Below are 13,020 nucleotides of genomic sequence, written 5' to 3'. Positions count from 1 at the left end.
GCCACCAGCGAAGCCCCACCATATAGTTTCTAACTACTTTATTTCTCTCCAATCAGTGCCCTCCACTACATTCCCATTGCTACTACTTTGGTTCAGTGCCTCACCATCTCTTACCTTGTAGATTTATGGAAAAGATATAGCAACAGATGATACATTTGTCTAAGAAGTATTTTGGTAAAAGTCAAACAAAAACTCATTGAATGAGCAAGGCCTTTCAGGAGTCAGTGTGAATGTAGATGAGGGGAACTGATAAAGGTGTTAGTAGTTTTACAGGGGAGCGGGCTTTCTGAGTCAGTGTGATGGACCATGCTGTTTACAGCCATATCTTATTGAGAGCCCTTTACAATTGTGGCAAAGGAGTAAAAAAAAAGAATCAACCTATAACAGAAAGAGAACAGGTAGGGGTGTGTGTGTGCGTGTGTGTCAGAGAGAGAGAGAGAGAGAGAGAAAGAGAGAGGTGTTAGCACATGGGAGAGTTCAAACAGATTTCTGAAAGACAAAGTTAATTGAAGCTAGTAGCATAGTAGTGGGAGGGTCACTAAAAAAAATTGTTATCTTTCTATCTTTCAGCTTAAAGTTGGCAGATACTGAAGACGGGAATGAGAACAAAAGTTGTAAAAGAGACACGTTAACTGAAATTCTGTTATGAAATTTCTGAGCCAGTTGCCAATTCCCCCATCTCCTAGTTACCTTATCCCACGTAGAGAGTTACAGGAAATTAATCCCAGGCTAAAATAAGTGGCTTTCTCTTAATAAACTTCTGTTAGTATGGGTTTTGGCTCCCCAAAGTAAAGCTCTTCACATGTTAGCATCTGGGAGGAAGGCTACCAGGCAAACTGCCTACTCTCTGCCTTCTGATCCTAAAGTAAAGCTAGCTGGTTGAGAACTCTACCATATACACAGAACAGTTAGTGTTCAATTCTGGAGAGAGACTTATTTATAAAATTAATGGCAGTTTCATGGAAAAATTAACTCATATCTTTATTTTTAAATATGAACAAATGAAGATTTACCAGATATGACAAAAATCAGCAACTTCAAAGGTACATATGATGATAATCAAAAAGGACAGAACAAAAAGAATACCAGAAGAAACAGATAATTGAAGAAACAGAAAATAACTTAAGAAAATATGAACTCTCCTCAGAAAAATTAGAGAACAAATGTTAATAGGATTCTATGAAAATTAAAAAAAAAAACATAACCAAGAACAATAAAGAAAATTTTGAAATTTAAAATACGATTACTGAACAAAAATGCAATAAAAAGACCAGAAGAAAGAGTTAAGGAAATGTTCCATAATACAGGGAAAATTTTCAAAGAGACAAAAATAGAGAAAAGTGATGTAGAGAATCAATCCAAGATGTCTAGTATTTGGCCATTAGAGAACAGAAAAAATAGTGGAAAGGAAAATGGAAAAGAAGTAATGGAGAGCGCTTCAGGGGGTTTCCCTGGTGGCGCAGTGGTTGAGAGTCTGCCTGCTAATGCCGGGAACACGGATTCGAGCCCTGGACTGGGAAGATCCCACATGCCGCGGAGCGACTAGGCCCGTGAGCCACAGTTGCTGAGCCTGCGCGTCTGGAGCCTGTGCTCCGCAACAAGAGGGGCCGCGATAGTGAGAGGCCCGCGCACCGCGATGAAGAGTGGCCCCCGCTTGCCGCAACTAGAGAAAGCCCTCGCACAGAAACTAAGACCCAGCACAGCCATAAATAAATAAATAAAAGAAGTAATGGAAAGACGTTTTTTAGACCTGAATAAAGCACACTTAGGAATAACCTCAAGACATTTCAAAACAACATTGATAAAGAGAAGATCCTAAAGTTTGCCAGAGAAAAAAATATCACTCACAAAAGACCTGGAACTTTTCATTAGCAACTTTGAATGGTATAGGACAGTGGGGCATTGTCTCTAAAGTTTAGAGAAAAAAAGATTTTCTACTCAGCCAAATTATCAGTCAGGTATATGGGGAAAATAAATACATTCTCAGACATTCATGTACCATTTCTAGGGAAGTTTCTTGAAGATGTAGTCTAGGAAAGTAAAGATTAAATCCAAGCAGAAATAAGGCATGGGATATTAGAATCTGGAAACTAAACCAGGAGTGGGATGACCCAGTGACAACTGCAGAGCAGGCTTAAAAGCAGCGAGTCAAATGTAGAGCAAGAAGTCTCTGGGCTCCATGAACAATTCCTCCAAGAAGACAGGAATGGATTCCACTAAACAGAATGAGAAAGGAAACTTAATCATATTCACATATTGGAGGCGGCATATCTTAGGGGTAAAGAGCATGAATTAGACTGCTGGGTTCTTCCTGGCACTGTTACTTATAATTTGATTTCAGCCAAGTTCCTTATTTTCTTTGTGCCTCTTTTTTCTCATCTATAAAATAGGAATAATAATAGTACTTATTTCACTGGGTTCTTGAAGGTGTAAATCATACATGTATACATATACTTCATATAAATGAATATATTGTACATTTATTATATATTATATATATATCTTTGAATATATGGGTATATATATGCATTTGAACAGTGCTTTGCACACTCAAGTACTACATAGATGTTTGCTATTATTATCATTCACCACAAGAAAAAGGAAAGGCAACTAGGAACTCCAGAAAAAGTATACAAGACAGTCAAGATCTAAATATAAGGGAAATTAATATATGGCATTATTTTTTAGTAACTGATGGAGAATAAGAAAAGAGAGCCTATTGTTTTTATACTATATCCATTGAGAAGAAACATAGTCCTAGCACACTACTTTGTTCTACAATAAACAATTATTTACAAAAATGTAATAATATAAATGCTGTTTATAGCGTTTTTAGTTTTAAAATTAATCTATAGACAAAACATAAAGGCTTAATCAGAGTTGCAAAGTGAGTATAATCATTGACCTCAAAAATGTAAAAATAAAGATATATTTGACCTAGGGAAGAAGATGTGGAGGAAAGGCTAAAACTGCTAAGATCTTTCATCTTATGTAAAGAGGAATCAGGAGTTAGTGATTAAAGTTGATAGGGAAGAAAAAAGTATTTAAAAAAAAAAGAAAAAAGTATTTAGATATATTATTTCAAAGTTAAAACAGAAGAAGCAGAAAAGTAACTATCGAAGATACAGAAGAGGAGAGAGGGAAAGAGGTGAGATGTAGTGTAAATAAACTAATTCAAATCTTTGTTTTTGATTATGCAGTAGATAATGCTTAAATTTTAAAAATTAAATAAAAAAATAAAAAATTAGCAGTAGAAGCTCATTCTTTAGAATTATAGAGTTAATCATAAGAGGAATTGAAACCCCAAAAGGTTAAACATGGTTGTTTCTGAAAAGAGGAAATTAGAACAGGAAGAATGGGTGCAAGGGCTTTGTGTTCTTATTAGCCTTTCTGTATAATTTAATTTAAAAAGGCATATGTATATTTTAATTTGTTTTTTAAAAATTAAAATGTTTTATATAAGATGTTAGTAAATTTATTGTGCTGAGTAATCATGATGATGTTACAATATATTTATATTTCTTGGGAGATTTTTATTAAACACAAACCTATATAAAACAGGTAGATGAGGATAGAACTAATAAGCCAGACAGTGTATTTTGTCAATATTTTTAAAAAGTATAAAAGGTATAAATATGCAATAAAATGATAACATGTTATTAATTATGGTGCAAAGTATGTATTTCTTCATGTTTCATTCTCCAAATTAGCAATAAACAGGGTTAATAAGTAAATTAAGTGAGAGAGTGGCATGGACTTACAAATACTACCAAATGTAAAATAGATAGCTAGTGGGAAGCAGCCGCATAGCACAGGGAGATCGGCTTGGTGCTTTGTGATCACCTAGAGGGGTGGGATAGGGAGGGTGGGAGGGAGACGCAAGAGGGAGGAGATATGGGGATATATGTATATGTATAGCTGATTCACTTTGTTCTAAAGCAGAAACTAACACAACATTGTAAAACAATTATACTCCAATAAAGATGTTAAAAAAAAAAAAAAAGAAAGAGCCTGCTGAGAAGAGGGGAAGGAGGTCCAGCACTTCAGCTGCCATCTTGCCACAGAGTGGAAAGCCAAGGCAGGAAACCATTGTTGAGAGATGGAGACTGAGCCATTATGGCATCATATCAGCCCCTGGATCCAGCTGTGTCTGAAGCTAGACAGCCCTGGACATTTCATGTACATGAGCCAATGAATTCCCTTTTGTGTTTAAAAAATAAATAAATTAATTAAATAATAATACCAATAATAAGTAAATTAACACCTAAGAGACTCTCTTAAATGATTTCCCTTTGCTGATTCTCTGTATTAATTTCTCTCTCTAGTCTCCTAGATAAAACCTCCTGAATAAAATCCAGGCATGCTCAATGGTCAAGGCTGGTTGGTCACTTTTCAGGATGCCCATGTACCTCTGCTCAGGTTGTTAGCAAGAGTCAACACTGCTGGTGCTACAGACATAGAGAACAGACTTGGGGTTGCCAAGAGGGAGAGGTGTAGGGGAGGGATGGATTAGGAGTTTAGGATTAGCAGATGCAAACTATTATATGTAGAATGGATAAACAACAAGGTCCTACTGCATAGTACAGAAAACTATATTCAATATCCTGTGATAAACCATAATGCAAAAGAATATGAAAGAATGTATATATATGTATAACTGAATCATTTTGCTATACAGAAGAAATTAACACAACATTGTAAATCAACTATACTTCAATAAAATAAATTTTTAAAAAATGTTCCCAATAGTATTGGTGCTAAACCCGTTATAATCATTGCTATTGTAATTATGTGAGTTAAATAACTATAACAGAAATGGTCTTGGCTATATATCAAAAGATTAACAAATGGATGTATATTTTCATATTCTAAATTAAAATACAATATTTAAATTAAGCATGTATAATTTTCTATGAGGCCCTGTCTTAACTGACTTTATGATAACTGCTAGTACTTCTCATATTCAATAAATAATTTCCACTGTATTGCCTGTCCAACAAATAACATATTATTTTCTCTATTATTGCCATATATAGTTTTGCATAATATCAGAGATGAAATCACTTTAAAATTTTATGCTTCTGAATCCTAAAATTCATTTGAATTTGGGATTTGTAGAAAAATGTATAAAACTATTAGTGATAATCTGAATTTCTATTAAATAATTGTAAGCATGCAAATTAAACCTACCTCAGTTGTATCCTTAAGATAATGAAAAGATCTAATAGATTTTGATTTTAGATATTCTTCTACTGGCTCTAAAGAAACAAATGCAAACATAAATGATATTTCTATACTGTTAGACTACTTCTAATTTAACTCAACAAACCATTTTCTCTACTTGTAAACTTTTTAGAAATGTAGTTTGTTAGAGCTAAATATATTCTAGAATAATTTGCTTTTAAAAAGAATTTCTATTAACAGAATATAACATTCAATTACTATTATACAATAGAGCTGTATTTTCTTAGAAAAAAATGATTTCTAAATCAAACAGAATCATACTTGATAGTCAAATAAATCTTCTCATTAATTCTTTTGAAAAGAGAAAGATTCCCCTCAACCTGAATCCCCCATCTCCAATTATGAGTTTTACTAATTTGGATTAACATATAAAGGATTTTTTTTTCAAGTAGGTATAATGTAGGGTCAAGCATGCAGACTTTGGATGTAGATAGCCTGGGACCAAAAACTACTTTTCTGTTTGTGAGTTATGTAGCTTTAGGAAAATCATTTAACCCCTCTGAGCTTTAGTTTCCCCATCTGTTAAGTGGAAATAATAGTACTTATGTAACAGGGATGCTGTGAGGATTAAATGAGATAATAGATGTAACAAACTTACATCTGGTATTCCTTCAATCAACAGTTATTTGTTGATCACCTGCAATGTGCCAGGCACTGGTGTTGGACTCTGGAATTGTGATTTCTGCCCAATGATGCACACATTTTATTGGATAGTACAGAAAAGAATTAAGTAAAGAAACAAAGGAGTGAACAATTATAAATTGAGATGCATGCTGTGACAGACATAGACAGATTTTGGTGAGGGGCAGCTTTAGAGGGAGGTATAATTTAGATAGGGTAGTTGCTATGGATTGAATGTTTGTGTCCCTCCCACAATTCATATGTTGAAGCTCTAATTCTCAATGTGGTGGTTTTGGGAGTTGGGCTTTGGGGAGGTAATTAGGTTTAGATGAGGTGATGAGGGTAGAATGCCCTTGATGAGAATAATGCTCTCTCCGCCATGTGAGAATAAAGTAAGAAGGTGGCTGTCTGCAAACCAAGAAGAAGACTCTCAACAGAACCTGATCCTACTGATCTCAGACTTCCAGCCTCCAGAACTGTGAGAAATAAATATTTGTTGTTTAAGCCACCCAGTTTATAGTAGTTTGTTATAGCAGCCTGAATAAGAGAGAAATTGGGACTGAGAGGTGGGGTGCTGCTGTAACAAATACCTAAAAATATAAAAGAACCTTTGGAACTGGGTAGTGGGTAGAGGCCAAAAGAGTTGTGAGGTGCATGCTAGAAAAAGCTAATATGGCCATGAAGAGATTTTTAAAGGCAATTCTGGGGAGCACTCAGAAAGAAAGAGGAGAGCCATTGAGGAGGCTTCCATTTTCACTGAGAATACATGAATAACCATATGCAGAAATGTTGGTAGAAATACGGATGGTAAAGGCCATCCTGATGAGGTCTCAGACAGAAATGTGGAACACGCTATCGGACAATGGAGCAAAGGTGATCCTTGTTATAAAGTGGCAAAAAACTTGGCTGACTTGTGTTTGTGTTCTGGTTTTTTGTGGAAGGTAGAACTTGTGAGTGATGAAATTGGATAGTTAGCTGAGATTTCTAAGCAAAGTGTTAAAGAAGAGGCTTGATCTCTCCTGACTGCTTGTAGTAAAATGCAAGACGAGAGAAATGAATTGAAGACAAAATTGTTAAGCAAAATGGAAACAGAACTTAAGAATTTAGAAAATTCTCATATTACAAAAACTGAGAAATCACGTTCAAAAGAGAACACTAAGGCTGTGGTGCACTGACCACTTGATAAGGAGATAAGGAGATTGGTATGGGTGTGAAACATGGACCTAATCAGCCATCCCAGCAGAGACACTGCCAGCTTGAAGTGAAGGGGATAGAGACAGGATAAAATGAAGGAAGGCTGTCGGACTTCTTGGGTTTTACAGGATAGGATCACAGAGCTATGCACTGCAAACGTGCTATTCCTCAAGACAAGGGAAGAATGACCATGAAGGTGACTCAAAGATCATCAGGCCTGCCTCAGTTTCAAAATCAGAGGCCACTGCCTCAGTTTCTGCCTATGGAGCCCTTGGGGGTGGGCCAACACTCCCACTAGATAGTCCTGGGTATGAAATCCTGGCCTAGGAGAGTCCCAGTGGGGAAGTGGGGGAGATGTGACCCTCGATCCAGCAGAGTTGTGAGAGCAGGACCTCTGCCCCAGTGGGTCAGGAAGGCAGAGCATCAAGCCAAAGAGGATTATCCTTGAGCCTTAAGATCTCATAAAGTTTGTCTTAGTAGGTTTTAAACTTCCTTGGGACCCATTACTCCATTCTTCTTTCCGATTTCTCCCTTTTGGAATGAGAATGTCTATCCTATTCCTGTCCCAACTCTGTATTTTGGAAGCACATAATTTGTTTGATTCCACAGGTTCAAGCTGGAGAGGAATTTTGCCTCAGGAGCAACCATACCTTGAGTCTCACCATAGCTGATTTAGATGATATTTAGGTGAGACTTTGGACTTTAGTAATAACATAAAACTCAGTATGGCAGTAAAATAATTAACATGTTCTAGGATTCCTTTATTGTCCAGAAGGAGGGTAACAATATATTTTGAAAGGATGAATATTGTAATTTCTAGGGTAATCATTTAAAGAATAGAAACAGAATGCATAACTACCAAATTAGTAAAGGGGAAAAGTTTAAATTTTAAAAACTCAATCCTAAATAAGACGTAAGAGAAAATAAAAGGAAACACAGAATCAACAGGAGAGATAGAAGGAACAAAATAAGATGGCAGATTTAAATCCAAAGATATAAGTAGTTACATTAAGTACAAATGGACTAAATGCTCCATTTCAAAGACAAAGAAAGATTACAGAGTAGATTTTTAAATCTAACAATTTGATGTTTACAAGAGATAAGTCTCTTATGTAAGAGATCATAATGTTACAGAAATGTGGCAACAAGATGATGGAAAAAGATATACCATGTACATGTTAGCCAAAAGAAAGCTGGGGTAACTACAGTAATATTGGATAACAAGACAATCACTTTGTAATTTAAAAGGGTTCAATTCACTAGAAATATATAATTCACTAGAAATATATAATAATTCACTAGAAATATATAATAATTCTAAAATTTTATGCAATTAATAACACAGCCTAAACTATATTAAAAATCTGTAAAGCAAGATTTGATAACTCTACAAGGAAAAAATAAGTAAGTCTGAAATTTGTCAGCAATTGACAGAATAAGCAAGCAGAAAAATCAGTAAGGATATAGAAGAGTTGAAAAACAATGAAGAAATTTGACCTAAAAGACATATGTAGAACACTGCACCCAACAGCCACAGAATATACTTTATTTTCAAGCACATACTGAACATTTACAACAATCGACCATATACTGGATGAAAATACAAGTGTTAACTAATTACATAGGACTGAAATCCTATGGAGTATATCCTCAAACTACAATGTAATTGTGCTAAAAATTTATAAACAAAAGATAATTAGAAAAGCCTCATATATTTTGAATTAAGACATAAACTTCTAAATAACCAATGGGTCAGAAGAAGAAATCATAATGGAAAACAGAAAATAACCATGATACTCTTGAAGAGCAAGGTGGGAAGACTTGCTCTACCAGATATCAAGGGTTATTTTAAGCTACAGAAATTAATGTTGTGTGGTATTAATATTGAAATGGATAAATAATATAATGAAACATAATAAGAACTCCAGAACAAAAAGCCCAGAGCATTAGGGAAAGAATAGCCTTTTTAATACCACGCTGGGATAGCTGGGTATTCACATGAACAAATACTAAATTTGACTCTTACCTCACTCAAAATGTAATTCCAGGTAGACTTTAGACCTAAAGGTAAAAAGAAGAACTAAAATCTTTTGCAAGATAAATAGAAAAAGATATTCATGACCACAGAGTAGGAAAAGATTTCTTAGATATGGTACAAAAAGTACTTACCAAATGAGAAAAGATTTGGTATATTTGACCTTATTAAAGTGGAAGAATTTTTGTTCATCAAAAAGACACCATAAAGAGAGTGAAAAGAAAACCTATAGAAAAGGGGAAGATATTCACAACACGCAAAACCAACAAAGAACAAGTAAAAAGAATATATTTGAAAATCAACAAGAAAAGGATAAAAAACTAATTTTGAAATAAGGTAAAACTTGGATGATTTCCAAAAGTTTAAATCCAATTTGTCAATAGTCTATGAAAAAGTTCTCAAACCTATTAGTAATCACAGAAATGCAAATTAAACCATAATGATATACTATTATATACCCAGTAGATTGCTAAAATGGAAAACTGACAATTCCAAGTGTTAGGAAGCAGAACAAAAAGAACCCTCACAAATCTGATGGGAGCATACATTGGTAAAAACACTTTAGAAAGTTGACATTATCTATTATAGGTGGAGATAAGCATCCCCGGTAATGTAAATCCTGGATATACACTCTCAAGAAACTTTTACACAGATGCAGCAGGATGCCTAAACAAAAATATTCATTTCAGCGTTGCAATGACTGACAAACTAAAACCCCCAAATTTCAAGAGTAGTACGGACAAAGTGTGATATATTCATGCAATGGAATACTTAACAGCAATGAAAATGAAGCAACTACACCTCCACAGAACAATATGAGTGAATCTTACAAACAATGCTAAGGAAAAAAAATACAAATGAATGCATACGGCATGATTACATTCATATACAGTAAAAAGCAAGCAAACTAAACAATATTCTTTAGAGATGCAAACAATAGATGGTAAAAATTTAAAGAAAAGTAAGGAAGCGATTACCACAGAAATCAGGACAGTAGTAACTCCTAGGGACAAGGAAGGGAGAGGTGATTTGGGAAAGGTCAAGTGGTGATGTTGGCAATGCTCTATTTCTTGATGTGCAATATGGTTATGTAGGTGTTTTTTTAATAATTGGTTATTATACTGTACATTTTATGCTATATTCACTTTTCATAATGTATGTTATTTCATAATTTTAAATGGTTTAATAAAAAAGGAAAGTGATTAGAAAGAGGGCAAGAATGAAAGAAAAAATACCTGTCGGCAAGCTACTATAGTTGACACACAAAGATGATGATGATTTGGATTAGGGTGGTGACAGCAGACATGGTGAAAACAGATTAATTCAAGATGAGTTAGAATGAAAAGAGCTTGTTGATATATTGAACTTTGGGGAGGAGGGAAAGGAGAGATCAAGGATTGCTTCTAGGTTTTAGACTTGAGCCAGTTGGCGCAAATTGGCCCAATGTACTGAGAATGGAATGCTGTTGCAGGGAGGGGATGGGAGAGAAAGTTTGAGAGGATGGCTAGGGTAGGGAATCATGAGACCAGTTCTGGATATTAGGTTTAAGATGTAATGAGAAGTTTGAGTGGAGATATCAAATAGGTAGCTCAGTGTAGGCACCTGCCCTTCAGATGATTAGTCTGGATTGAGATATAAATGAAGGATTTAACGGTATCTCTACGGTATTTTAAACCATAGAGATTTAAAACACGGTTGGGTGATCTAATCCGTAAGACTGGATTAGATCACCCAAGGAGAAAGAATGTAGAAGCAGAGGCAGGCTCAGGATTGAGCTCTGAGCAAATACAGTATTTTAAGGATGGAGAAGAGAAATTAAAAAGAGAGACTGAGAAAGGGTGAGACAGCAGAAAAACAGAGTTTTAAGCAGGAGGGAGTGATCAACTAACTATACTGGTATTGAGAGGTGGCAGAAAAATATCCTTTGGATTTAGCAACATGGAGATCACTGGTACTCTTAATCAGTGTAACTTCAGTAGAATGGTGGAGGCAAGACCAATTTGGAGTAGGCAGAAGCTTAAACAGAAGTTGAGGGAGTGGAGACAGTATACGTAAACAAATCTTTTGAGGAATTAGATTATGAAGAGTCACAGAAATGAGGTAATATGGGGCGATGTGGATTCAAGGAGCCTCAGTCAGGGTTGCTGATGAGCATGACACAATTAGATGGTTTTTTTGATAATGCCAGAGAGAGAAAAACAAAAACAACATAAAACACTCAAATTTTCTGAGGATCTATAACGCTAGTTCCTAGCTCACAGATTCCTTAAGTTTCTAGGAAAGTGAGTTCCTTTACAGTCCCTGTAAAGTAAATTTCTACTAAGTAAGATGTACAAGCTTGAGTGATTTTTTTAAAACAATTACAAGAAAACTCAGGATTGAGCTGAAAGGAAATCCAAAGATTTTCTTTCCAGAAAAATAAACATAAAAATATATTCTTAATTTGTGAATTGTACAAATGTCTATTCTGACATTTATCATCTCTTTCTCTTAGGAAATTCTTCTTTATAGCTCACTGACATCTTTCACACTGCAGTTATAACCCATGGGCTTTCAAGCAAATGCTTTCAACAGAAACGTCAAATTATAAGAACTTATAAGACAAGCATTAATAAATCATAAAGTATTTAATAAAAGCACTTCATTAATACATCGAAACAGAGGTAAATATACACAGCATTACCTACTGACTTGATTTCTTGAATTTTTATTTTTGTTGGTACAAAGTGTGGTCTTAAATTTGACTTTTCAAAATCACTCTTTTTAGGTTCAGGCATATTTTTGAAGGAGACATATCTGAAAGAAATAAAATTAATCTAAATTAAAATAATCAGAAAATTTACAAAACTAATCTAAAAAATAAATTTGGAGAAATGTGGTCAAGTCCCAGTTATATAGGTTTGAATGTTATTGTTTTAATATATTATAGTACAAAGTGTAAAAGGTTGGGACTGATTAAGCAGGAGCTGAAAATATTAGTGGTAATCACTGGAAACAGAGAGAGAAAACTGCTGTTGTCATAAAATTGAGGGCACTCAGGAAACTACTGTTCACAAGCTAATTAACCCTTTTAGAAAAATACATTGGAAATTTGTTAAATGAGATATTGGGGACATTGCTAAGCCGAGTCACAGTGGTGGGATATGCAGTTAGGGTCAGCTCAGATTCCAGAATAGTATACCAGATAGGATCACAGAATCTATTTACTGTAAACAGAAATTTTTTTCCACTAAATTCTTTAACTGACTATTGATGGTATGTAATTATAATAATTATATAATTTATGATATTTCTGACCTCTAAATGCTATGACTCAGATCTCAGACACTCACCTTTACTTTATATCATCCAGTCTCCCACCTTTTATTATCTATAGGTTGATGTCCTCCAGATTTATAGTACAGACCCCAAACTCTTCCCTGAGCTCCAGATTTATATATCCAACTGCTACATGATTTCTGCAGTTAGATATATCATGCGAATTTCAAACATATTCAAAACCAAATGTTTGCTTCCACTTCCTTTCCAATCTGTTCCTTCCCCAGGTTTTCTCATTTCCATTCAGCCAGAGGCTTAGGCCAAAAACTCTGCAATCATCTTTGACTTTTCTTTCTCTCGTTCCCCATTCCCGATATCTCAGCACATCTCATTGGATCTTTCTTTGAAATACATTCCAAATCCAACCACTTCCTTCCTCATCACATCTACCCTAGTCCAAGGCCCCTTCATCTCTCATCTGAACTACTTCTCTACATCCCTCATCTTCTTCTATCTGCTCTCTCTGCTGTCACTCTTGTGCCCAGCAGTATTTTCCCAATGCAACCATGGTGGCACCTGTAAAATATAAATGAGACTGTCATTTCCCTCCAACTGTTTCCTGTCACACTGAAATGAAATTCACAATTCTCATTGCAAGACAGAAACTT

The 13,020-nt window shown here is 34.9% G+C and overlaps 1 protein-coding gene across 1 annotated transcript in view; it reads right to left on the bottom strand.

Moving 5' to 3' along the window:
• The window catches only part of LOC309641412 (uncharacterized protein C1orf141 homolog), a 59,208-nt gene that overhangs the window by 16,419 nt on the left and 29,769 nt on the right, over nucleotides 1-13,020 (bottom strand). Inside the window, 2 exon segments of the mRNA XM_082421435.1 lie at nucleotides 5,191-5,258; nucleotides 11,778-11,890. Of these exon segments, the coding sequence (XP_082277561.1) occupies nucleotides 5,191-5,258; nucleotides 11,778-11,890 (181 nt within the window).

This window comes from Balaenoptera physalus (genome assembly GCF_965194825.1).
Source record: "Balaenoptera physalus genome assembly, chromosome: 1".
Classification (NCBI taxonomy): domain Eukaryota; kingdom Metazoa; phylum Chordata; class Mammalia; order Artiodactyla; family Balaenopteridae; genus Balaenoptera; species Balaenoptera physalus.
Note: the sequence above shows the minus strand (reverse complement) of the source record. Positions and strands in the feature narration are given on the sequence as shown.